Source organism: Lissotriton vulgaris, chromosome 6, assembly GCF_964263255.1.
Source record: "Lissotriton vulgaris chromosome 6, aLisVul1.2, whole genome shotgun sequence".
In the NCBI taxonomy this organism is placed as follows: Eukaryota; Metazoa; Chordata; class Amphibia; order Caudata; family Salamandridae; genus Lissotriton; species Lissotriton vulgaris.
This window is the reverse complement of record NC_141694.1, coordinates 695611113-695638500: the sequence shown is the minus strand read 5'-3', so window position 1 is coordinate 695638500 and position 27388 is coordinate 695611113. Positions and strand designations below refer to the sequence as shown.

The window sequence follows — 27388 nt, the reverse complement described above, 5'->3', positions numbered from 1 at the left end:
GGGGCATTCTTGAGCCCAAAGGGCATCACACGAAATTGGTAGTGTCCCTGAGGTGTAGAGAAGGCTGACCTTTCCTTCGCCTCCTCGGTAAGGGAAATCTGCCAGTACCCTGAAGTTAGGTCAAAGGTACTTAGGTATTGAGCAGCTCCCAGCCGGTCAATAAGCTCATCCGCCCGTGGGATGGGATGTGCATCAGTTTTGGTTACTGAGTTCAAGCCTCGGTAGTCCACACAGAATCTCAATTCAGGTGTGGTGCCTGGGGGGGCAGCTTTTGGTACCAAAACCACCGGGCTAGACCAAGGGCTTCCAGAAGGTTCAATCACTCCCAGCTCCAGCATCTTGGCGACTTCACTCTTGATGCTGGCCTTCACCTTGTCCGACAGCCGGTAGATTTTAGACTTCACAGGTGGGCTGTCTCCTGTGTCCACGTCATGGGTACACAGGTGGGTCCTACCCGGGACAAGGGAGAACAGAGAAGAAAATTGCTCCAGGATCTGGCAGCAATCACTCTGCTGTTCAGGAGTTAGGGATGGCGAGAGAATTACTCCCTCCACCGACCCATCCTTTTCTTGGGACGAGAGAAGATCAGGGAGAGGTTCACTTTCTTCTTCCTCTGCTCCATCGGTTACCATCATCAAGACAACCTCGGGCCTCTCATGATGTGGCTTGAGGCGATTGGCATGCAGCACCCTGTGGGGCTGCCTCGGGGTCTTAAGATCCACCAAGTAGGTGGACTTCCCCTTCTTCTCCAAAACCTCAAAGGGGCCTGTCCAACAGTCCTGGAGGGCATTTAGCTCTCCAGGTTCCATCACCCACACCTTCTGTCCAGGCTCCAGTTCCACTGGGTGAGCGTTGTGGTCATACCACTCTTTCATAACTGCTTGGCTGGCCTCCAAGTTGTCTGAAGCTTGCTTCCACAACTTAGCCATTTGGCTCCGGAAGGCCAGCATGTAGCTCACCACGTCCTGGGGAAGCTTCCTGGGAGTCCGTTCCCATCCGTCTTTCACCAGGCTGAGAGGTCCCCGTACAGGGTGCCCGTACAAAAGTTCGAAGGGGCTGAAGCCCACTCCCTTTTGCGGCACTTCCCTGTAAGAAAACAAGAGACAGGGTAGGAGGATGTCCCATTTCCTCCGCAGGCTCTCAGGTAGACTCCGTATCATACCTTTCAAGGTTTTGTTAAACCTTTCCACAAGACCATTGGTTTGTGGGTGATAAGGAGTGGTAAACCGATAGGTAACTCCGCACTCCTTCCACATAGCCCGCATGTACGCTGAAAGGAAGTTAGTCCCCCTGTCGGACACAACCTCCTTGGGGAAACCCACTCGGGTGAAGATCCCCATCAGGGCCCTTGCCACCACAGGTGCAGTGATGGTCCTCAGAGGTATTGCCTCTGGGTACCGTGTGGCATGATCCACCAAAACCAGTATGAACCGGTGACCAGCTGAAGTTGGTGGATCCAATGGCCCCACAATGTCGATGCCCACCCTCTCAAAGGGGGTGCTAACGACAGGTAGTGGTTCCAGGGGAGCTTTAAGCTTCACTCCTGTTTTCCCACTAGCTTGGCAGGACACACACGTCCGACAATATGTATCAGACGCCACTTTCATTCGAGGCCAGTAGAAGTGGGGGACAAGCCGGGCAAAGGTCTTGTCCTGTCCTAGATGTCCTGCCAATGGTATCTCATGAGCCAGTTCCAGTAGAAAGGCTCTAAAGCATTGAGGGACCACCAAGGCTCTGGCTGAACCATGGCCAGGTGCCTTGGGCTCACTGTAGAGGAGTCCATCCTCCCAGTAAATCCGGTAGCTCCCTTCAATGTTTCCTGCTGCCTGGGCATTGGCCTGTTGCCGCAGCCCCTCGAGAGTAGGACACTCTTTCTGAGCTTCACAGAATTCTTCCCGGGAAGGACCTCCCTCCACATGCCATTCGGTAGGGATGGGTAGGTTTTCCAAGGAAGCAACATTCTCCCCTGTGGACTCCGGATCCACCTCCGCAGGTGGTCCATCTGTCTCACGAGGTGGAGATGTCGAGGCAGGGTCCTCCGGCCTCCTGTCCTTCTCCTCTCTGGCAGCCGGCTGGGCCATTGTTCCAGGCTCCAGCGTAAGTAAACTCCCCCTTCGGGCAGTCGCTGACCTTGTGCTGACACAAGTCCAGTCAGGGGGTCCCAGCATCTCAGAGTGAGTCTGGTACTCCACCCTCCTCCAAGCATTGTGCTCCATATCATTCCCTAACAGGCAGTCAACAGGCACGGCAGGGCTTACGGCAACTCGAAGTGGACCTGCAACCCCTCCCCACTCACAGGGAACCTCAGCCACAGGGTAGTGGCCCAATCTGCCGTCAGCCATTACGGCGGGATGGAGTACATCTGGGATGACCTGCTCTGGAGACACCAGCTGACTCCTTACCATAGTCATGCTGGCTCCTGTGTCTCTCAGAGCCTCCCCTCTACGGCCATTGATGGTGACCCACTGCTCATACTTAGTAGTATTAGAGGGCAGTTGGGTCTTTGGAACCATCTCCTTATCTCCCAGGGACACTAAAGTGACACCCGCCCGCTCCCCTCCATTAACCAAAGGCATCTCCTCCCCGAGCACTACACTAGTGATTCCCGGGGCTTTTCCTCCAGTGGGAGGGGGTGGTCTTTTTGGGCATCTCACATCTCCTTTATAGTGTCCCACACCACCACACTCAAAACAATGAACAACCCTTGGCTGCTGGCTTTGGCCAGGGGTAGGGTTGCGAGGGGGGTTACTCTTGGGGATGAATCCTCTGCCCCTTCCTTGCGAAGTATTTTGTGGCCCTTTTGAGAACTCCCTCTTAGTTTCCCCTCCCTCTTTCTTCTGGGGGGCGCCCTGTCCTTGCTTCTGGGAATTCCCTCCAGTCCCCTTAGTCGACACCCGGGTACTAACCCAGATGTCCGCCTCCTCAGCAAGCTTCCTGGGGCTGGTCAGCTTGCTGTCCACCAGATGCTGTCTTAGTTCGGGAAGACACTTCTCGAGTAGGTGTTCCTTGAGTATGAGGTCATATAGTCCCTCATAGTCTCCTACTTCGCTGCCTCTTACCCAACCCTCCAGGGCCTTCCTGGAGTAGTCCAAAAAATCTACCCAGTTTTGCGTGCCCAGCTTGTAGCTGCCCCGGAACTTTTGCCTATATTTCTCAGGGGTCAACCCAAACTTCCTGAGCAGCGCTGACTTCATAGCCGGGTAGTAGGTCAGTTCACTCTGATCAAGGGCCAACAAAGTATCCCTGCCAGTGGGGGGCATGTATTTGTATAACCCACCTCCCCAGTGGACTTCCAGAATCCCATGGGCCCTCAGCGAGACCTCGTAGGCGGCTAACCATTTAGCGATGTCGTCACTGGGTACATAGCAAGCCATAATATCTTTTGGTAGGTACGGTCTAGGTTCCCTGGTGTTGGTCTGGATATCGCTGCCACCATTCTCTGGTTTGGGGGTTCGTAAATTTAGGGCTTGCAAATCCATCTCTTTGATGGTCCGCTCATGCTCCAACCTCTTTTCCTCCCTCACCATGTCCATCCTGGCTAGTTCTATTCTCATCCTCCTCTCCTCCCTCCTATCTTCTAACTCGGCGTCGGTCAGGCCCCTCTCTGACACACTACTGCCCACTCTGGAAGGTGTTCTAGGACCTGTTACAAGGTTCTCCCCTCCCGCCTGGTACAGTGTTGCGGTCTCCAGGACAGTGTCCTTGTCACTCCCCTCAGGATCTACCTCCTCCCCGGAATGAGCCTCTACCCATGCCCGGATACTGGTCAGCAGCTCAACTTTCCTGGCGCCTTTCTTGAAAAACACCCCCTGCTGCTGACACCATTCCTTCAATTGGGTCACAGTATAATTTTCTAGCTCTTCCACATTTATCTCCATTTCCATTTGGAGTATAAACTGCTACACAGGAGAAATCCACAAAGTGACCTGAGGTCAACCTCCACCCACCGCCAGTAGTCAATTTAGAAAAATCAAAATGTAAATTAGGAGGGCCGCAGGGAGAAAACTCCAGGTGAGGTCTCGTGGTTGGCACTGCGTTACTAATAAGTGAGTGTAAGTACAAATCCGTTATCCCACCGCTGAAACACCAATTATGTTGGACCTAGATTACCCAAGTCTACATAAGGTAGCTTGGCACAGTAGTGGCTACAGCTAACTCAAGGCGTTGGCTAAGTACTTACAAGTCTCACCCACAGTAACTCAGTGATGAACCACTAAAATAAAGACACAACACCACTGTTTGGAAAAATACCGTTACCTTTTATAAAAATAATATGTTTTTCTTGTTATACTTTTTAGTCAGGGATAAAAGACAATCGAGTTACACCTTGTACATGAAATTCAGATCACACTTCAATATTTTTCCTGGTCAGAATTTGAGAATCAAAGGTACATTTAAGGTCTGTAGTTATTCAGGTCACAATACACTTCACTAATAAATTTACAGAAAGGAAAATGCAGTCTGACAGTGCAATACGTTTTTAAAGACTCATTAGCAGGTACATTACCCCACAGCTCTTAAGCACTGCTCAACTCAACAGAATGACCTGGCTGTAGATCTTCACAGCATTACCCACCAATAATGTGACTAAAAGGGAAGACACAATAATATTAGCAAGGTACCCCTCACTCTAATTTACAGGCACACCGATCTGGTAGGGGTTCTACTTCTTCAATTATCAATAAACTATAAGGGTTTTTACTCAGGAACCCTGTGGTTCTCTGCACAGCTTCCACCTCTCTTTTCTGAGCCAGTTATTGGTTACTTAAGCCTGGTTTAGGCAGTTCAGTAGCCCGCTTCCTGAAGTCAGGCTTCTCTGGACTGTTCAGTCACTTGCGTGGGTCGTAGCCCCACTGTCCTGCTTCCTTCACCCGGTGCTGCCGCCTCCCGTTCCCACACTACCCAGCTTACTTGTAGGCTTGTCACGCTTGGGTCCTCCACACGCGATGGAGCCTGGTAGCAGACGGCTGTTGGGGAAGGTCGGGGAAGGTTCTCCTGGCCCCAAGGCTCCCTACCGCAACGTCCGCTGTGGCGCTTCTGCCTCCTCAGGGGGGGGGGGTCGAACACTTGAAGCTCCGACGCGGTCGGCTTCCTTGTTGACGCGACCGGCTCTCCTCAGGCGGCACTACTCCGCCGGGCATGCGCGGAAGCGCTCGCTCTTCTCCCGCCTCCGCACTCACTCCAAGGAAGGACGCTGCTCTTCCGGTGACGCTGCTCTCCCGGGCCTGCCCGATCCTAGGCCCCTCCTGCCTCCACAGAAGCGTTCGCGCTCAAGGCATGCGCGGCAGCGCTTCCTTCTCGGATTGACGCAGCTGGTGCCCCCGGGGTCCCACAGCCGATCGCAGCAGCGCCGCGGCTCCTGGTCAGTCACTTCTCACTCCGGCCTCTCAGGAAGGATGTGCACACACGGCGCCCTCGCTCCTCAGGTCGCTAGGGTGCCACAGACACCCGCCTTCACTACAGCTGCTCTACAGCACCGGTAAGCGCAGCGCTGGGTGTGGGAAGTCAGGGATACCCTCAGTTAAGGGTGTCCTGAGAGGATTCACTGGGGCTCCAGTGCAGAAGGATCTTCTTCCTCAAGTAGCTTACTGTTCTTATCAGCAATTGTTGTTTTGAGAGAGAGGGATCGGTCAAAGGTTGAAGGGGGAACAATCCTCTGAAGAAACTGTCAGCCTCAGAGACAAACTAGCTGCTCTCAGTGTGTCCACCTCCTCTCACCACTGCCTCACTCCTCTACTCTGGGGTCAGCACAAAATGGTTGCTGGTCACTGGCCTTTTATAGGGTGGCCTGAGACCTGCAGAAGTCTCTAGTTAATTCCAGAAAGTTCCCTAATGTTATCCTATGGACCTGTCCTCCAGTAGTGTCCGTTATGGCAGTTGGTGGACACCATTTTAGGTCTCTGGAGATCCCTAGATTTTCAAGGGGGCTGACTAGGCCTCACAGGTTATGAGGGAAAAATGGCGTCATCGCCAAGGAACACCTAGCCCCCTGACAGCATTAAAAATTCCTGATGGACATATGTAAAAATAAAAATAGGAACTCTGGGAGGCTAAGGGGGACAAAAATAAATCATAATGATTAGAGTCTCCCCAGAAGCAGACAGGTCTAACACCATCGTAATAGCCGGATATATGCTGTGCTTGCAATACAAACTACTGCTACTATTCATGGTAGTATTTGGACAAAATGACAACTTATTTTCCTTGCCTTTCCTAAACTGGGACAGACGAGCGGGTGCAGTGTTACATGCTCTTCAAAGTAACACTTAGTTCATTATTATTATTATTATTATGTTTCTTATATAGCGCCAGAATCGACCCCCGAAGGGGTATCTCCGCGCTTACCTTGGGAACCCGTCCTGGCTTTTCCCTGTGAGATAGCCCCTACAGGGCATCCCCAAGGTGAAAGCCAGGCATCCCGCCGCAGGGGGGCCGTTGTGGAGATTAAGCAAGCTTAATGCCCAGAGTTGCAGAGTGTGAACCCATGATTAGGTCAGGCATCGAAGCGAGAATTATCGAGTCCATGGACATTTGTGCTCAAGACCCTGCCGCGTCGGGAATTGAACCCTGGTCCCGGGTCTGACCTCTGCTTCAGGGTCTGCCTGCTCTAACCAGTGAGCCACACTTCTCCACTATCATTCATCCAGTGACCGTCTACTCTCTCTAGATACACATATGCTATCTAAGAGTCAGATAGTACCATGATCCAGGCATCCATTCAAATTATGGGGCAGATTAGGATTGCGGATCTCCCGCATCCTCCGGGCCGGCGGAATCCACCGCCGGCCCGGAGGATGCGGGAAATCCGCAGCGGACTGAAAAAGACCCCCCGCCAGATTATGATGGCTGAGGGATCGTTTTTCAGTCCGCAGCTTTTCCGCCGCGGTCGCCTCCCGTCCGCGGCGGAAAAGCACTAACATGGCTGGCGGTGTCTACCAGACACCGCCAGCCATATTAGGATGTCTGGAGGAACATGCCTTTACACGGCGGCATTTCCGACGTGCAAAGGCATAAGGATTTTTGTTTGGGGGCCCGTTGCGGGTCCCCAGAGGTGAAGGGGGGGTGCACATGGGGGGTACCTATGGTACCCCCCTGCATCTGCCTGCACAAAGCGGCAGGCACCGCACGGTGCCTGCCGCTTTGTGCATGCAAATGCACAACTTACATTTTTATCATTGGGGTGGGTGCTGCTCTAAGCAGCACCCGCCGCAATGATAAAAATACAGGATGTGACCGCCAGGGTGGCGGTCACATCCTAATTACCACGGAGGGACCGCCTCTGCCCCTGCTACTCTATGGTGGCGGACGGACTCAGGTCGGTCCGCCATCATAATAGGCCCCTAAATGTCAATCATTCTTCTTCATGTCTCTCATCTGGACAAACCTTACGTTTTCTCATGGGGAGCACACTATGCAGTCTGCAATCTCAATAAGTAAGGAATATAAGAGCTTACCACTGCCCGCCACTACTGTGGCAACCCGCACAGCAGTTTGGTCCGGCACTTGCACCGCCTCCTACCCAGAGCATTCCTCCTCCACCTCCGCGCTGGGCCCAGCACCAGATGTTCCACCTACAAAGTACATTTAAGAATGTTAGATTTCATAGACATACACCACTCACTAGAATTTTCTCTAGGAATGAAGAAATGTGAATACAGAAACCAATCTAATAATTTGTGACTGTCTACTCTAAAGTAAAGTTTTCCAGTGAAGGGTCTTGTCTTGCTGCACTTTTTGGCACAACTGATGAATGCTTGCTTTTTAACACGCACCATTTTTCTCATAACAGACAGAATATTCACTTCTAAGAACAACTCATTATCATCACCGCTAGGACAGAGGGACCAACGATTCAGCACCAAAAAGAAAAATTAAAGTTCAAACCAGGTGAGGGCTCGGCTCGCCCACAATAAATGTGTGAAATAAATGACTATTAGCACTTTTCCATTTTTAATCAACCGTTTCTGTTTTATGACAAGCTTGATTTTAATAAATATTTTTACTTTTAATAAAGCTTTAAAACTTAAATAGACTCTGTGGTTTTTGGTCATGAGTGAATGAGCAAAAGGTTTTGCAATTTGCAAGCATGAGTCCGTGCCTCTGACACTTCTGGACTCCGTACTCTAGTCCTGCGTTGGATAATCATCATTGGGGATCAATCATCGATAAATTCGGGAGCTAAATGACTCTGCCACACTATCTAGTCAGTAAGGAGTTGGGGGTTCTTCAAAGTCTGATATCACTGAGGTATGTGGAAAGTCTACCTGCGCCTATTATAATTGATAAACAATGCACTATTTAGTGTCCATAGTTCTGTTTGTGCAGATTTGTCCCTGCAACAGTAGTAGAATGAATTGTCCTCCTATCCAAACCAAGAGTAAAGTAGTATCTTATTCTTTCTTGGTGGTCATTCACCTTTTTATTGTTGGCAATTGTCAAAGCATAAACATTTAGAAGACTTGAAAAGACATTATGGACAATCCAAGAGGACTGCACTCAGTGCATAGAGCTATTGCTGACTAGAATGGGAGTCCAATGGAATTGCCAAATGTGCAATCTTAGTTAGCTACACAGACAGACTAATAAGAATAATCTAGTAATACCACAGGGAGTCATAGTCGAGGCAGGATAAGAATTTAGATACAGTCTACAATAAGATCAAAGACGATTTAGAAAAAATCAAATGAGGAACGCTAGGAAAAAATAGGTACTCTATATTAAAATTAAAACTTACCGGGGCCAGCAAAGGAGCCCTCGCCTGACCGATCCTGTTCAGCAGCAGCAGCCTCCTCCAATGCCCTCTTGCCCCTGGGGGGAGCTGATGTACAACATGAAAGAAAGAAAGACCAGAAAACATGGATGATATTTGTCAACCAAATCAAACATTTCAAAAGAACAATAACAAAATATTTTGGCGAAATAGCAAATAGACAACTATTCCACGGATATATTGACCGATCTCACGTAGTCTACTACGTTATTAGTATTGCTTGATTTGCGGAACGTCAACTTGGAAAGTTCTTATGTAACTCACTAAACAAACTACTAAAAAGGTTCGCCTAGGACTGGCAGGCAGCAGTCCGCAGCACGCGAAGTGACAGACAAAGTCCATCGTGATTGCAGATCAGCGACAACACTAAAAAGTTTCCTACTACATTAACCAGTCATTAAAATACTCAAACTATCAATCCACCATCACTATTTCTTCTTATTGCCATGTGTACAAAGGAAGGACTGGATTTGAGTCTGTAGGGGCTGATTTAGAAGCCCCTTGCGGCTCTTTTGTTCCATTGTTGCGTGACTTTTGTGACGCAGCGGCAGAACAAAAGAGGCGCCATGGTGCGGCGTATATTAACAATGTGACGCATATGGGAGATGCATCACGTTGTAAAGCCATGCGCCATCAGGGGGCGTTCCGGTGCAAGGGAGGGCGTTCCTGCGCAGGAACGCATCCTAAAAGTGGCTGAGGGAAACCTACAAGATTTCAATCAGTCACTTTGAGGACAATGGTGCGTGACTCAAACCCTGCGCCTGCTTGAAGCAGACGTACGGCTTGACGCAGCATTGGGGAGATAGGGCACCCCAGAGCATTGCTGGAGCTGCGCCATCATTGCGACGCAACTCCAGCAATGCGCCGCCTATACCGCACAGATGCGTAACGCTTTGGTGACCTTTTGGGCCCATGGTGCGCCGCATTGTAAATACGGCGCACCATGGGTGGTGGTGGCGTGGCGCACAATTACTGGTGCATCCCTGCTACTTTGCAGGGATGCGCCGGTAATTAAAAATCTGACCCTTAGTGTCTAGCATTACGCAGTTCTTTAAACTACACTCATACATAATTTCACAGGCCAATGAAATGAACACAAAATCGAAAACAAATAAGCATAGTAGCAACGCTACTGAGAAGGAGAGCAGTGCACCTGAAATGCACAGAAGATTTCGAAATATAATTTACCTACAATGTAATCAGCAGCATTATTGCTCTTAGTAAAAAACAAAAATTTGCAATATAATAACACACAGAGCAGGAGAAAACAGAGTAGTAAAGAAATAGCTACTACTACTCACCAAGCCCGGGGATCTCAAGGCCGAGCAGGTCGAGCAGATCGCGTTCCCGGTCCAGGAGATCCGTCCAACGGTGGGTGGCCTGGTTGTAGGTGCGCCGGACCCGAGAGTGTTGGTACATGGCCCGGCACACCTTCTCCCACCGCTTCCGGCGCTCCTGGATCCCGTACCCACTAGCGATCTTGCCGCCTGCCATGATGGTCCTGGGGAGGCGGCGCTGAACATAAAAAATTAGTGCGGCCAACTCCTCCGCGCTGAAGATCTCCCGGGCTGCGACCTGCTCCCCCCTCAAACGCCCGCACGGGAGCCGGGCACGGGGAGCGGGACCCTTCCCCTTCTCAGGATGCTTCCCGGCTCCCTTTACCATGGTCTGGGCAGAAAGGAAGCTAAATAATAAAGAAGAAATAGAATAGGGAAGAAGAAAAGAAAAGAGTTTAAAAAAGTAGTTTAAAATGAACCAAAAGTAGCAGAAAACACAAAAATATAGAGCTAGAAAAATAGAGGGATAGATAATAAGTAAAATATATTAAAAAAAACTTTAAACAAGCAAAGGATGGCAGAGATTCAGAGAGGATACAGAAAGCATGCCCAGAACCATAGCAATAAATAAGAAACAAGATGGCCGCGCCCGTTCACGACCGCGTGGGTAAGTTCGTGCGAGATTTTCCTCGCGATCACACGCGAAATTGTACTAGCGATTGTACTAGCGAGCCGCACACTTTGCGAGATTACACATCGCGCCCAGAAACGGAAATACGTCATGCAAACAAGATGGCCGCGCCCGTGAACGACCGTGAGGGTAACTTCGCGCCGTTGCGCTACAAGCGGCTCGCTAAAACGCACAAAACCTTGCGAACTAACACGCCGCAAAAAAACAAATCGCATATTTGCACGAATTCGCGGCTTCCGAATTCGATCTCGCGCAAGTTTGCGCCCCGCGAATCCCGCAAAATTGCAGAAAAACGAGTTTTCCAAAACTGAAAGCACTCAGCAGGTGCAAAGGTTCGAACTCATCATTAGTAACCATTCCCTGTAGTGCTTCCTGAGGGGCCCCTCCAGAGTTCAGTTGCCTACTTGCAACTATTCTATGACCCTGCTCTGACCCTCACAGCAGGCTCATAGAATAGCTACAAGTAGGCCACAAAGGTCCTGGGAAAAAAAATTGTACTGCAACAGAAAGCAAATTACGGATAAGGAAGCAGGTGCCAGACTGGAATTCTAAAACAGTGACACATTAATAAATCAACCCCAAATTAATTCATGTCAGTTGAAGCAGGGCAGGTGTGCTTGCTTTTCCCCCCCATAATCTACAGTGATGAACCAGAGGGTGGCATTGATGTACCAGAGGGTGGCATGGGTGCAAGTGAAACAGAGGGTGGCAGTGGTGAAACAGAGGGTGCTGTGAACCTGTGATGATGAACCAGACGTAGAAACATCATAGTCGCGACCGTTGCGAGCCGACAAGTAAGTTCGCAATTGCGAACTGGTACAAAACCCTCGCAAACTGGCAGAAATCCTTGCGAACACAAAAAAAATCCGCAAATTCGCGAGAATTCGCGGATTGCGAGTTCGCAAATACGCAAATTCGCGAACGCCAGATTCGCAAAATTCGCCCAAGCTTACTCAACACCCAAAAGGTCGCCCAAGTCTTGATATCACTGCTTTGAGTCAGGAAGTACATCTCCATCTCTGGCTCAAAGGTTTGAGCAAGCTAGGGCATGCTGGGAGTAGCCTAATTGCCAGGCACAGAACAAAGTCCTTCGATTTTCGTGCACATTTTTTGACATTAGCCTAAACAGAAGGAACGTAATAAATAACTCACTGTTTTAGTATAGGGCTCATGCACATTGGAAAGGCTTTATATGTTATGATCACAAGAAGGTATAAAAAATAGTTAGCTTTCACTAAAAGCCACCTTATCTCTGTTCTATGCACATCTGAAGCAATGCCCCATTACAATAAGACTCTACATTACGCAACTATGCAAGAAGGGTGCTTATCCGATAAAATTGGGGTCAGCTGTGTTTTCTACCTACAAATACTAGTTCATCTGAAGAAGGGTGCAAAGTGCTCCTTTCTTAATTGCTGGTGCCAAAAAGAGATATTGCTTTATGTGCTGCCCGGATGGTAACCAAATGTGAGGAGGGGGTATAATATGTAACTATAACACCCCATGCTCTTCACAGAATGCCCTTTTTAGGCCTTGCGCCTAGCGTTGCAGTGCGCAGCACTGTTAGGGCAGCACAAGACTCCATGTAGGAGCCTCTGAAAGCTGCCCACACGCGTGTGGTTTTGTTTTTGTTGCAGGCTATTGGGCGTTGCGTGCGTCTTTCTAACAAAGACAGCACGCAAATGAGCAAATGCGGGTACATGTCCCGCATTTTCCCCGCCCAAGTTCAAGTTCAGGAATTTGTATAGCGCACTACTCACCCAGATGGGTCTCAAGGCGCTTGGGGGAAGGAAATACATATTTTAGTGAAGTTGGTTTTAACATTCTGTGTTTGCAAATACCACTTTTAGAAAGTAGGTATTTGCTTGCCTAACCTTTCAAGCCTGCCTCTGCTAGATTGTGTATTCCGTTGTCTGGTTTTGTGAGTGACAGGGCTGGGGGATTCCAAGAGACAGGATGAGTCAGCCCAGTGATGAATAGAAAGATCTGCATCTAGATGGGAGGGAGGAGTTGCACCTGAACCTTGAATAGGGTGGTGCCTGCCTTCCACAATGCTGGCTCCACCTCCTGTGGGGCGTCTGATGTTTCTGCCCTGCAATGTGAAAGGAAAGGATAAGTCTGGTAAACATAGTGCCCAGGAACTGGTTTGGACTGGGCAAAGGCCCCTCTCCCTTTAGAGAACAAAGGATTTTGGGGCATAAATATTGGGACCCTGATCCCATGAAATTAGATCACTTTTAGACTACAAGAAGAAACCTTTACTGAGGAGAGGAACTTGAAGAAACTGAGGAGAGACTATTCCCAAGCTGAAGTGCTGCTTGGGGGATTGGCCTGCAGTGGTTGCCTTACTGCCAAAGGAAGGAGAAAGGAACTTTGTGTACTTTGTTTTCAACTTGTGAAGGATCTCCAAGGGCTTGGAAAAGAGCTTGCTTCCTGCTGAAGTCTCAGGGACAACAGACTTCAACCCCTAGCTCCCCAGAGTTCTTTTGAAAGTGCCTGCTGCTGTTTTGGGCCTTCTGAGGAACTGCATGTCGCAAGGAGCTGGAAGCGCGACTCAACGAGAAGAAGTGTGTCGCCGTCGCTGGGCCTGCCGTCGCAACTCCGAAGGAGGGTGTCGCCGCTGGAACTGTCGCACTGCACCGCAACGAAGAGGAAGCGTGCCGCATCTGGAAGATCTTCACGTCTTTATTTCTTTGTATCTGAACTTTGCCGCATTTCCATCGCTGCGACATTGCTTGTTGTGAAAGTGCAAAGCAACCTAAGGTACATTGACGCAAAGTGCCGCATCCAAGAACTGAACTGAGCTAAGCTTAAATCTACCATCCTAAAGTAATAGTATTGTGTATTTTTAGTAGTTTATGGTATTGTGGTAACTCTATATAAAGTATGCCTATTTTTGATATAAAAACCTTGTGTGGTGTCCATCTGTAGTGTTGTCACTGGGTTACTGTATGTGGCCACAAATGCTTAACACACAAAGCCTCTGAGATAAGCCTTAACTGCTCGTGCCACGCTACCAAGGGGGTGAGCAGGGGTTATTTTAGGAGTGTAATCCCCTTATCCTAACTAGAGGCGAGGGTCCCTATTTGTCACAAGTACCTACCTGTGCCAACTAGAGATCCCCAAATCTAACATTGGTGGTTAGCAGAAGGGATTCTGGATTTGTATTTGTGACTCATGTACAGTGATTGGTGAACACTACTTAGTGAGTGCAGACCATAACAATACCAGATACTTTTTGGTAGATTCCTTTTTGGATTTTTGTTCTATTTTTGAAAGATGCCTGGATCCGTTGTAGTAGAGAGAGCAGAATCCGTTCCCTCTCTTGATTGTGAATGGGAAAAAGGAGAGTGTCGCCGCTGGAACTGTCGCACTGCACTGCCTCAAGAAGAGCACCTCGCATCCCCGAGAAGCGCGCCGCCATTGGAGCTGCTGCTGTCGCATCTTGGATGTCGCCTCTGTAGTTGTCGCATCGTGCGGAAGCTTCAAGCATCTTGGGAGAAGAGTGTCGACGCTGGAGCTGCTACCGTCGCATCGCGGAACAAGGGTGTCGCTGTTGCAGTCCACACATCGAACCGAGAACCTCTTCCATCCCCGAGAAGCATGCCGCATCTGGAAGATCTTCATGTCTTTATTTCTTTGTATCTGAACTTTGGCGCATTACCATTGCTGCGACATTGCTTGTCGTGGAAGCGCAACGCAAGCTACGGTACATTGACGCAAAGTGTTGCATCTAAGAACTGAACTGAACTAAGCCTAAAGCTACCATCTTAAAGTAATAGTATTGTGTATTTTTGTCGTTTATGGTCTTGTGGTAACTCTATATAAAGTATACTTATTTTTGATATAAAAATCTTGTGTGGTGTCCATCTGTAGTGTTGTCACTGGGTTACTGTATGTGGTCACAAATGCTTAACACACAATGCCTCTGAGATAAGCCTTGACTGCTCGTGCCACGCTACCAAGGGGGTGAGCAGGGGTTATTTTAGGAGTGTAATCCCCCTTATCTTAACTAGAGGCGAGGGTCCCTATTTGTCACAAGTACCTACCTGTGCCAACTAGAGATCCCCCAAATCTAACAGTGTCTGTTACCCGGCCTCATGCCGGTCCCTCGATTGCTGTCCGCTGTGCTTCTGGTGTGCCCCTGAGCTGCTGAGGTCGCCAAGGATCTGGTCGTGTACATCACTTTGTTTTACTTTTCACCCTGTATTTGAATTGTTGTGCCTGTTTCGTTTTTGCCCTGCATCAATATTGTTGTGCCCCCTGATTGCGTCCGACACCGCTGCCCGCTGCCCGCTGCATTAATATTGTTGTGGCCCCTGAATGCTGCTGCCACCGCTGCCCGCTGTGCCTCCCTGGTTTCATTTTCGGTTCTGGACTCCATTTGTTGTGCCCTGTGCCCCTCCACCCCGCTCCCTGCCGCTGCTCAGCCCAATCACTGCTCCTTCCCTCCCCACTCGCCACCCCGCTCCCGCCTCCCAGCTGCTCCTCCCTCGCTCCGCCCCCCTCCACTCTCCACTTATGTCAGAGTGGCAAACGTGCAGCGTTTACGCGCAGCGGGCACGCCAAAGGTAAGCCCGTCTGCGCCCGTCTGCGCCCGTCTGCGCCTGGACCACGCCCAGCACCAGACCCCCTGGCCCCCGCAAAGGCCATCCCTCCCGCCGAACTTACAACGCCGCAACCCTCACTGCACTCAACACCGGCCGCCTCCACGACTGCCACCTAGCCGCCCCAGGACGTACTCATGGACCCTTCACCTGCCAATCCTGCAAGTTCTGCCGCATTAGGACCCACACTAGTACCACAAACGCCAAACAGAGCCCCGAGAACAACCACCTGAAATGCATCCTGATCAACACCCGCTCGGTCCACAGACATGCCATTGAACTATGGAACCTACTCGACACCACGTCGCGGACGTCGTATTCCTCACGGAAACCTGGATGAACGCCTCTTCAGCAACCGACATCGCCATAGCCATCCCGGTCGGATACAAGATCATCCGAAGGGACCGCACCAACCAAAAAGGAGGAGGCATCGCCATCGTCCACAAGAACACCATCCGCATCTCGACCAACTCCGACGACACCCTCATAGCCCCCGAACACCTCCACTTCCAGATTCACACCGACCCCCCGACCACACTAAGAGGCACCCTCATTTACAGACCCCCAGGACCCCGCACACAATTCAGCGAAGACATTGCTGACTTTGTTAGCCCACACGCCCTCCCCTCCGATGACTACATTCTCCTAGGAGACCTCAACTTCCACCTGGAGAATAACAATGACAACAACACCACCACCCTGCTGCATAACCTCGCCAATCTCGGACTCAAACAACTGGTGAACACCCCCACCCACTACGCTGGTCACACGCTCGACCCAATCTTCTCCTCCAGCAAACTCATCTCCTTCAATCACACCACAGGACTCCACTGGACGGACCACAGCTGCATCCACTTCAGCTTCAAAAAGACCACGACCCACCACCACCCGCAGCAAGTTCCCCGCAGAATCTGGAACAAAATTACATCCGACCAGCTCACCACATCTCTGAACCGAAACCCCCCCACCATATCAACGGACCCAAATCAAGCAGCCATCAACCTCGAACAGTGGATCACCCACTGCTCTAACGAACTAGCACCCTTGAAAATCCATCCCAACAAACCTGGAAGCAAAAAAGCCTCCTGGTTCAACGACGACTTCAAGAACTCCAAAAAGAACTGCCGCACCCTCGAGAAAGCGTGGCGAAGAAACCCAACCACAGACACCATGATCGCCCTCAAGAACGCCACCCGCAAACACCACCAGCTGATCCGCCCCACCAAGAAATCAGCATTCAAGGATCGACTGGAAAACAACGCCCACAACAGCAAGGAACTTTTCAGCATTGTCAAAGAGCTCACCAATCCCAGCGCCGGCAACAACGACATCACTCCCTCTCAAGACCTCTGCGACTCTCTAGCCTCGTTCTTCCACAGCAAAATTGCAAACATACACAACAGCTTCGGCGACCAGCCCGCTCCCCTCACCACTGAACCGAAGCCCCCCACCACCACCCTCCACGCCTGGACCCCAATCAGCACAGATGACACCATCCGCTTGATGAACTCCATCCATTCCGGATCGCCAACCGACCCATGCCCCCCTCACATTTTCAACAAGGCCTACTCCGTCATCGCTCCCCAACTCCGGGACATCATCAACTGCTCCTTCAACACCGCTACTTTCCCAGAAAGCTGGAAACATGCCGAGCTCAGCGCCCTCCTGAAAAAACCTACAGCAGACCCCACCGAACTTAAGAACTACCGCCCCATCTCGCTCCTCCTGTTCCCCGCCAAAGTCATAGAGAAGACCGTCAACAGTCAGCTCGCCGCCTTCCTTGAGTCTAACAGTTCCCTCTACCCCTCGCAGTCCAACCACAGCACCGAAACCGCCCTCATCGCTGCCACAGACGACATCCGGACACTGCTCGACAACGGGGAAACTGCGGCCCTCATCCTCCTGGACCTCTCTGCAGCGTTCGACACGGTCTGCCACCGCACACTGGTACAACGCCTCAGGAACATCGGGATACAAGATAAGGCACTGGAGTGGATCATCTCGTTCCTCGCAGGAAGAACCCAGAGAGTCCGCCTCTCCCCTTTCAGATCAGAGGCCACCGAAGTCATCTGCGGCGTACCACAAGGATCATCGCTAGCCCCACCCTCTTCAACGTCTACATGAGTCCCCTCGCATCCATTGCACGCCAACACAACCTCAACATCATCTCCTACGCAGACGACACCCAGCTGATCCTCTCCCTCACCAAAGACCCAACCACCGCCAAAACAAACCTACACGAAGGGATGAAAGACGTAGCCGAATGGATGAAGAATAGCCGCCTAAAACTGAACTCTAACAAGACGGAAGTACTCGTCCTAGGATCATCCCCCTCTGCCTGGGACGATTCATGGTGGCCCCCAGCCCTAGGCAGCGCACCCAAACCGAAAGGACCATGCTCGCAACTTGGGATTCATCCTAGACTCCTCCCTCTCGATGACCAGACAAGTCAACGCCGTCTAATCATCTTGCTTTAACATCCTACGCATGCTCCGAAAGATCTTTCGATGGATCCCCACTGAAACAAGGAAGACGGTCACCCAAGCACTTGTCACCAGCCGAATGGACTACGGAAACACCCTCTACGCCGGAACCACAGCCAAATTGCAGAAAAGACTTCAACGCATACAAAACGCATCCGCTTGACTCATCCTAAACATACCTCGCCACAACCACATATCCGGTCACCTAAGAGACCTGCACTGGCTCCCCATCAACAAGAGAATCACGTTCCGTCTCCTCACCCACGCACACAAGGCCCTCCACGACCTAGGACCCAGATACCTCAACACCCGCCGGACCTTTTACACCCCCACCCGCCAACTACGCTCGTCCAACCAAGCACACGCCGCGATTCCGCGTATCCGAAAAGTCACCACTGGAGGAAGATCCTTCTCCTACTTGGCGGCCAAGACCTGGAACTCCCTCCCCACCCACCACCGTCTCACGCAGAACCACCTCTCCTTCAGAAAGCAACTCAAAACCTGGCTGTTTGATCAGTAACTAACCCTTCTCCCTTAAGCGCCTTGAGACCCTCTGGGAGAGTAGCGCGCTATACAAATTTATGACTTGACTTGACTTGACATCTGTTTTGCATTATCGTGCCCGATAATGCAAAACAGATGCCTGGCCGTGGCGCGCGCGTGCCCACCGCTCGCATGCTAGTAAACATTTTTTTTCTTAGCAAGGTCGGTTTCACTTAATCACACGCTGTTTTGTGTTTCTGCTGTCACGTTAAAACCATTTGTTGCATGTTTCGCTGCTGGGTGTTATTTTCGTTTGTTTACATCCAGGACTGCAAATCTCTCTTTACTACACCTAGGCCACTATAGCAACCAAACGTTTTACTCTCCTTCCCGAGGTACTGTATGTCTGTTTCGCCCAAGTAATTTTGTTACATATGGATCCTCGATTCCCGAAAAATGTATTTGGATAAACGCCCCTAGAGGGACGTTGGAAACGTTATTTCGCCTCTCGGTAATTTAAACACCGAAACATTGCTGCTGGTCCTTGGCTACAGCAACGTTGACTTTTTACCCCAAAAAGTTTGCCACCAAAAGGCCGCAGAATTGACCCCTACCTCCCCGTTCGTGCTGCGACACACCACACACCACAGGTGGAAGCCATAGGTCTCAATCCATGCAATGACAGGTCCCCTCCCTGGGGTAGCAAAAGAAATCCGTATAGTGGGGAAACAGTCCATCATGCTGCTAGGCGCAGGCTGCACTGCACCTGCTGCACCAATCATAACTTGCGGCTCACGTCAGACTTTCCTGTCTCACCATCGGGCCTCAGGGCCGCGTCTGTCATCTTACCTTGGGGATCCGGGCATAGCCTGTAGGCCTCAGTTTTAGTAGTTCCGAATTGTGCGCTTTAGCATCAGATTTGCTAGGTTTTCCCCTCTTTTTGTGGCTCTCCCTGTAAACCATATGCTAAGGCGCTACTACAGGAAGCAGCCATTTCTTTGCATAAGATAGGGCAACCAGGCAGCGCTGTGTCGCCTCCTGGGAATCAAGTGCACACCATGAAGCAGGCTTAGGTATTGCTTCCGGTTTAGGCCTAAACTTGTGCCAGTCTTACAGCTCAAATGCTCTCTGGCACTGAAAGGCACCTGCTGCAAACTTGTACTCTGCCCCACACACTTTTGTGGCCCTTTATTACTTTTTCTGGATCACCTCACCACATGGGCCTTTTCATGGACTGAAAAACTGCAGGGCTCCCCCTTTCAGCTTACTTTCGGCTGTAACTGGATCTTGTGGCATAAACTGATAAATACTATAAAAAGAACTGGGAGCTCTAGATATCAAAGAAAATAAAAGAGAAACGGTGTGCTTGTCATCTGACACTGGAAGACCGAGAGAGATATGACAGGGAATAGAATCTGAATAGGGAAAACCGAGGCATTAACAATGACTTCCCACCGAAGTGGTGCCTAAGTCAAGCCCGTCTGCGCCCGTCCATGGTCGGACAGGGCTAGGGGCACCCCACTATGGTCAAATCCTTGGGTATTCCTTTCTGGCCCTTTGTAATCTTCAGGGGAACTGGCCACTGCCTGATTTCACTGTGAACCACATTGCTTCACTTGGCCTCAGCTCGAGCCGCCCTACTACATCTTCCTCTGTTCTTTCACTGCCCTCCCTTGCCTCCCTTCCCCTGCGGTCCTCTCCCTCCCCCCCCCTTGTTAACTGTTTGTCTGTTGAATACCAGATCCGCTGTTAGTCACCATCACGAGCTGTTCATTCTGCTCGACACTACTAAACCGGATCTCTTATTTCTTACGGAGACTTGGTTCTCCCAGTCCTCCCTCCCCTCTTTACTTGCGGCACTCCCCCCTCTTACTGTGCCCTCCGGGCTGACCGGCCGGCAGGTAAACTCGGTGGTGGCGTTGCTCTTATTTTTCGCTCTGAACATCAATTCCAGCTCCTACCCTCTTCCCCCATTGCGGCCACCGATCATTTACTTATCCGATCTTCCGCCTTCTCTCCTCCTCTCACCTGTCTGTTGGTGTATCGCCCCCCCCCCCCCCAGTCTACTCCCTCCTTTCTTTCTGATTTTCAGGACCTACTATCTACCATCTCGGTCAATAACTCGTCAGTCCTGGTGTTCGGGGACGTCAATTTTTGGCCTTCTGACCCTCGAGAATGTGCGTCTTCCAAAGACTTCACGGAGACATTGCGTGAGCTTAACTTCATCTCCCATGTCCACGCCCCAACGCACACCCATGGACAGATCCTTGACCAGGTCTGGTCCCTCAACTGTCCAGTTATGCCTTTGTCTATTGCTCCCTGTCCCTGGTCCGACCACTTTTTGATTTCCTTTTCCCTCTGCCTGTGTTCAGTAAAAAAACCCCAGCTGGAGAAGAACTTATGGGCTCGAAATTGGAACCGCGTGAATGTGTCATCCCTATCGTCTACCCTCTTGGCCTCCCCACCCAACTTGCAGGATCTCCCTTCCTCTCTCCAAGCAGAGACTATTAATGCCTGGCTTGCGAGTGGCTGCGACCCGCTGGCCCCACTTCGACGGATCACGATCAGAAGACTCAAGGAGGCCAATTGTTGGTTTACTGAGGAGCTAAAATCACTCAAGCTGGGGGTTCGACAGGCTGGGCGTTCGTGGAGAAGGGCCTACTGCCCCAAGCTGAAACTTCAATTCCTATCTCGCCTAGGGAAATACAAAAGAGCCATTCTCTCCACTAAATCGTCCTACTTTTCACATAAAATATTGACCGCAGAGAACCAGCCTAAGGAAATTTTTTCCATTGTCCACGTTCTGGCGTTCTCTGAAAGAACCTCTTTGAAACCTACCCCGACCCAACACTTGTGCGACTCCTTGAACAACTATTTTTTGGAGAAAATTGAGACCATCAAAACCAATATCCCCCTCCCGTCCCAGTCCTATGTAGACCCCTGTCCCCCCCTCCTGAGGCCCACCTGTCTTCTATTCCGCCCCTTACTGAAGATTCTTTTCTTGCCATCCTCCCCAAAGTCAAGTCAGGCTCCCCTGTTGACATCTGCCCTGCCCGCATTCTTCGTCAAATCTACTCTGCATGAACCCTGCTCCCTCTCTCCTTCCTGAACTGCTCCCTTGCGCAGGGAGTTGTCCCCCCTCTTTTGAAAGCAGCTACCATTGTTCCCATCTTGAAGAAGCCAGGGGCTGACCCCTCCTCCCTTACTAATTATCGCCCCATTTCTTTGCTACCTTTTTTGGGCAAGGTGCTGGAACGCCACGTCACCGCAGTTTTCAGCACATTTGTGGAGGAGAATGGGGGGCTAGCCCCCTGCCAAGCCGGCTTTCGGGCTAGACACTCCACTGAGGCTGTTGTGGTGTCGGTCTTGGATAATCTGAGAGAGGGCCTAGACTCTGACCAACCACAGGCGCTGATCCTCCTGGACCTATCCGCCGCCTTTGACACAGTGGATCATTCCATTCTTCTTTCCCGTGTCAGGGCGGCGGGTATCGGGGGACAGCCCTTGTCTGGCTCTCCTCTTTTTTGAAAGACCGCACCCAGGCGGTCCAGTTGGGAGATTTCTCCTCTACTCCTCTTCCGATCTCATGTGGGGTTCCCCAGGGTTCTTCTCTTTCCCCTCTTCTGTTTAATTTATATATCGCCCCTTTGATCTTTGCTCTTCAGAAGCTGGAGGTCACCGTCTATAATTATGCCGACGACCTCCAGCTTATCTTTAATCTTTCTTCTTCCTCTCACTCTGTCTCCAACTTTCACTCGGTGATGTCTTTCATCAGGGACTGGATGAATCATAATCATCTTAAACTGAACCCGGACAAGACCGAGCTAGTCTTAACGGGGGGTTCATCCAGCCCCTGGAATTCTTTGTTTTGGCCTCCTTCTTTAGGTTCCCCTCCCTCTCCTTCTTCCTCCGTCAAAACTCTGGGCATTAAACTCAATGACCATCTCACTCTCCATTCTCAGATCGGGTCTGTTGTTTCCGCGTGTTTCCTAACTCTTCGCACTATCCACACTGTTTCCCGTTTCTTTTCGTTTTCTGCACGTAAACTTATCTTGTCCGCTCTGGTCATCTCCCGTTTAGACTACGGGAATGCCCTCTATAACGGCATCCCGCCCTATAGTCTACGGAGATTGCAATTGGTACAAAACCAGGCGGCCCGTCTAGTCTACTCTCTCCCTAGATCTCACCGTGTCACTCCTCTGCTAAAGGAACTCCATTGGCTCCCGGTTCGTGAGCGAGCATTATTCAAACTGGGATGCATGACTTTCATGGCCCGTTTGGGTCTCGCTCCCGCCTTCATCTCCTCGGCGGTACAGCCATATGTGCCCTGCAGAGAATTGCGCTCATCTTCCCTTTGCTTACTCACGGTACCACGTTTCAAGCGCAAGAAATGGGGTGGAGCTAAATTCTCTTCCTTGGCCCCGGAGTTTTGGAACTCCCTTCCCATTAACCTTAGATCCACCACTCAGTATCTTCCTTTTCGTAAGCTACTTAAAACCTTCCTCTTTTCTCAAGCCTTTCATTTGTAACTTCTCTCCCATTTCAGCTTAGCGGTCCTTTTTATATGTTCCATCTATGCCTGTACTTATAAGCGCCAAGAAACCGCATGGTGTACGCCGCGCTATAGAAATACTTTAAATTCAATTCAAATTCACATCGTGAGGCACTGGATGGCTAAAATGCGCGCTTGTTAGCACCAAATATTGCGCCATCAGGAACAGTTAAAGCCACATGTTCAGGAAACAAGCAATGGTCTTAAATACAGCTTTCTTTAGAATGAACATAGCTATGCACCTTCTCTCTATAAGCTGTCTTGCATTCCACAGAGTTCAGTTTGCATCAACATCCTGCCACGTTAACATCTCTGTGCTTTAATATCCAATTAACATGGCATAAAATACAAGAATTTCAGTTCAAAGCTCTAATTCGATTCTCCCCTGCTGTCATGCTATGTAACTTCATTCTTGTATTTTATTCTGATTACTATTATTATCAAAAGTGCAGAGGGTACTCCGAGGTTGTACTAAATTATTATGACATATGAATGATGTATTACTTTTGAGGTGGAATTTGCCTACTCTTAAAATTTTAAAACAATCTTGGTCAAACCAATTTGTGCAGCTTGTAAAATTACGGGCCAGCCAAGTGGGTTTTCACACAGGTAAAAATTAGCACATTTTTGTGATTCTGTTGAATGCACTGAGTTCCGTGCCTTTTTATCTCCTTCTAAAAATCGCTCCTGAAACAGGAGTGCGCAACGTGTTCAAAGTGTTGTGCAACTTCAGAGAAAAATCAAAGTAGAACAAGCCTAATCTACCCCATTTTACTAGGTGACTGACCAGAAACCTCATTCGGGAGTGCAAGGAGATCTGTTTTCCCCGACTAGGGAAAAGTCACCAAAAGCTTAAGCTTGTATTAAAACTCAAACTGAAACAAGCATTTGCAATGCAATATGTATCGCATTTTATAAACTTTGACCTATTGGCGTTGTAAATAACAATGCCTTTATTTATGTGTTGTTTTTTAAACACATAAATAAAAGGCATTGTCATTTAAAATGCCAATAGCTCAAAATATCGTAATTGCGAGACTTATTGCATTGCAAATGCTTGTTTGTTAGTAGGCTTCATCTCATATTAAAAGGTCCATTTTTCAAATTATTGTTCTGTTAAACTCAGTTTATGCACATTTATAGTAAACATACCTCCTGCTTGTATCCAGCCATTCTTTACAATTCGGTGAAAAGTTGTCCCTCTGTAATTTAGTTCCCGGCAATCGGGCGATATGATTTCAGGTAACTGACACAACTCTCGAAAATTCTCACAGGTTTTTGGGCATATGCTAGAAAAAAGCTATACGAAATAAAAACATGTATATACATAATCAATATGAGAAGAGGAAGACTATATTTGAAAATGTTTTGAATCTGCATTGATAAAGTGCTTACTACCCCTGACGAGGCATTGAAGTGCTTTCAATCAATGATCATGTAGCAATTTTAGTTTTAAATTCAAAGTACCTCAAATAAGAATCGTCCACTTGGCTCGCCGTCAATAGCTATGTCCATGAACACATAGGTATTCTGTAGGATCAAAAAAGCAAATGGTAAGGGAAGGTAAATTCATAAATATCACTTGTCCTATATAAGTTCTCCGACATGGTGACTGGAGGTGTGTCCACCTCAAAACACAAAATACATGATACGTAAAGGAAGTCAAGTCCACAGCTTATCTGAACGTGAAACAGGGTTGGTGACGCTAATGTACAGATGTGGACTTGCTTGTTTCTGTTCAACACTAAGGGCCAGATGTAGGTAATCCCAGATTACCGATTCTTAAATACCGAATCATACCGATTCGGTATTTAAGAAAAGGCAAATGGGATGTAGGTAATTTTTCCTAAAAATTTACCGAATCGTTATTTACCGATTCGGTAATAATTGCCATTCATTCCTATGGGCCTGGAGGCCCATAGGAATGAATGTCAATTACCGAATCGGTAAATACCGATTCGGTAATTAGTGGAAACATTGAAGGGTGGCAGGGTGTCACTTTGAAGCCATGTTGCACCCCTCAATTGTGTATGGGTGCACATGTTGCACCCATACACTGCAACATGGCACTGTTGGAAAAGCAAAAAAATGCTTGTTCAAAGGTTTTCATTATTTACCACCAATTTATAGTTGGTGGTAAAAAACAAATCCTTGACTGAGGAATGCACTAACTTGAGTGCTTCCTACATCCTGGATGCGGTAATTTACAGAATCGGTATGTTAAGAATTCGGTACTTTACCGAACCCTTAAATTACCGATTCGGTAAAATACGGAGGGCCCGATGTAGGTCGACATTTACCGAAAGGAAACGGCCGATTCGGCCGTTACCGACCGGTAAATGGCTTTTCTGGATGTAGGGGGCCTATTTTACCAATTCGGTAAATTTACCGAATCAGTAAATTTACCAAATCGGTAAAATACCGAATCGGTGTATTTACCGATTCGGTAAATCTACATGTAGGTGGGACTCTTCTGAGTCCAAAAGGCCCTTTAGAATCGGTATTTTACCACCCAATCCTATTGGGTGGTAAAATACCGAGTACAGGTGTGCATGCACATCTGTGCATGCACACCTGTGCAATGTGACACACAGACATGCCCTTAGGGCATGTCTGTGTGCCACATGGCACACAAGTCCGGAATTGGGGTGCTAGAGGGTGTCAAAGTGACACCCCCTGCACCCTTGCAACAATCGGAATTTACCAAATCGGTAAATCCGGATTCGGTAATGACCATTGTAACAATCAGTATTTACCGAATCGGTAAATACCGATTCGGTAATGACCATTGATTCCTATGGGCTTCAAGGCCCATAGGAATCAATGGGGGATACCGATTCTGAATTACCTACATTTCCCCCCCTCTAATTTAACACTTCTAAAATACCGAATCGGTATGATTCGGTATTTTAGAAGTGGTAAATTAGATTTACCTACATCGGGCCCTGAATCCTTAAAAAATGCCACCTACATCTCAAAAACCCAATACTGGTCGGTAACGGCCAAAATTCGGTAATTTCGGCCGTTACCGACCGGTATTGGGCGACCTACATCTGGCCCTAGGGGCCAGATGTAGGTAATTCTAATTTACCACTTCTAAAATACCGATTCATACCGAATCGGTATTTAAGAAGTGGTAAATTAGATGGGGGGAAATGTAGGTAATTCAGAATCCGTAAATACCGAATCGTTAAGATTCGGTAATTACCGATTCTGTAAATACCGAATCGGTAATGCCCATTGATTCCTATGGGCATTGAAGCCCATAGGAATCAATGGTCATTACCGAATCGGTATTTACCGATTCGGTAAATACTGATTTTAGCAAGGGTGCAGGGGGTGTCACTTTGACACCCTCTAGCACCCCGAATTCAGGCATGTGTGCCATGTGGCACAAAGACATGCCCTAATGGCATGTCTGTCTGTCACATGGCACAGGTGTGCATGCACACATGTGCATGCACACCTGGATTCGGTATTTTACCACCCAATTGAATTGGGTGGTAAAATACCGATTCGGTAAGGCCTGTGGGACATCTCCAATTTACCGAATCGGTAAAATTACCGATTCGGTATTTTACCGATTCGGTAAATTTACCGATTCGGTAAATTTACCGAATCAGTAAAATAGGGCACCTACATCAGGAATGACCATTTACTGGTCGGTAACGTCCGAAATCGGCCATTACCGGTCGGTAAATGGCCACCTACATCTGGCCCCTAGTGTGATAAGGAGCGGTCAAAATACAGGGCCAGATGTAGGAGCCCTAATTCCGGTCGGAAACGGACGATTTTGGCCGTTTCCGACCGGTATTAGGGTTTTCAGATGTAGGGCATGCATTTACAGAATCGGTATTTTACCGATTCTGTATTTACCGATTCGGTAAAATTACCGAATCGGTAAATACAGACTCGGTAAAATACCGATTCTGCAAATGCAGATGTAGCTGGCACATGTCAGAGTGCCACAGGGCTTTAAGAATCAGTATTTTACCACCCAATCCAATTGGGTGGTAAAATACCGAATCCAGGTGTGCCTGCACATCGGTGCATGCACACCTGTGCCATGTGACACACAGACATGCCCATAGGGCATCTATGTGTGCCACATAAGCCTGTAATTGGGGTGCTAGAGGGTGTCAAAGTGACACCCCCTGCACCCTTGCAAGAATAGGTAATTACCGAATCAGTAAATACCGATTCGGTATTCCACATTGATTCCTATGGGCTTCAAGGCCCATAGGAATCAATGGGGGATACCGATTAGGTATTTACAGAATCGGTAAATACCGAATCTTACAGATTCGGTATTTATCGAATCAGAATTACCTACATTTCCCCCCCTAATTTACCACTTCTTAAATACCGAGTCGGTATGATTCGGTATTTTAGAAGTGGTAAATTAGATTTACCTACATCGGGCCCACAGTCATTGAATATCATTACTAGATAATGCATATTTATTTCTGTGGTTTCAGGAGGTGATACCTAAAACGGCAGAAGTAGCTTTTTGGGGTTTATAATG

The 27388-nt window shown here is 49.0% G+C and overlaps 1 protein-coding gene across 2 annotated transcripts in view; it reads right to left on the bottom strand.

Moving 5' to 3' along the window:
• Positions 1-27388, bottom strand: part of PPIL6 (peptidylprolyl isomerase like 6) — a 277079-nt gene that overhangs the window by 176156 nt on the left and 73535 nt on the right. For both annotated transcript variants that reach the window (XM_086926671.1, XM_086926672.1), the window contains exons 4-5: positions 24331-24393; positions 24016-24163 (exon numbers count right to left, since the gene is read on the bottom strand). In XM_086926671.1, coding sequence (XP_086782797.1) covers positions 24016-24163; positions 24331-24393 — 211 coding nt within the window. The remainder of the gene's footprint in view (positions 1-24015; positions 24164-24330; positions 24394-27388) is intronic.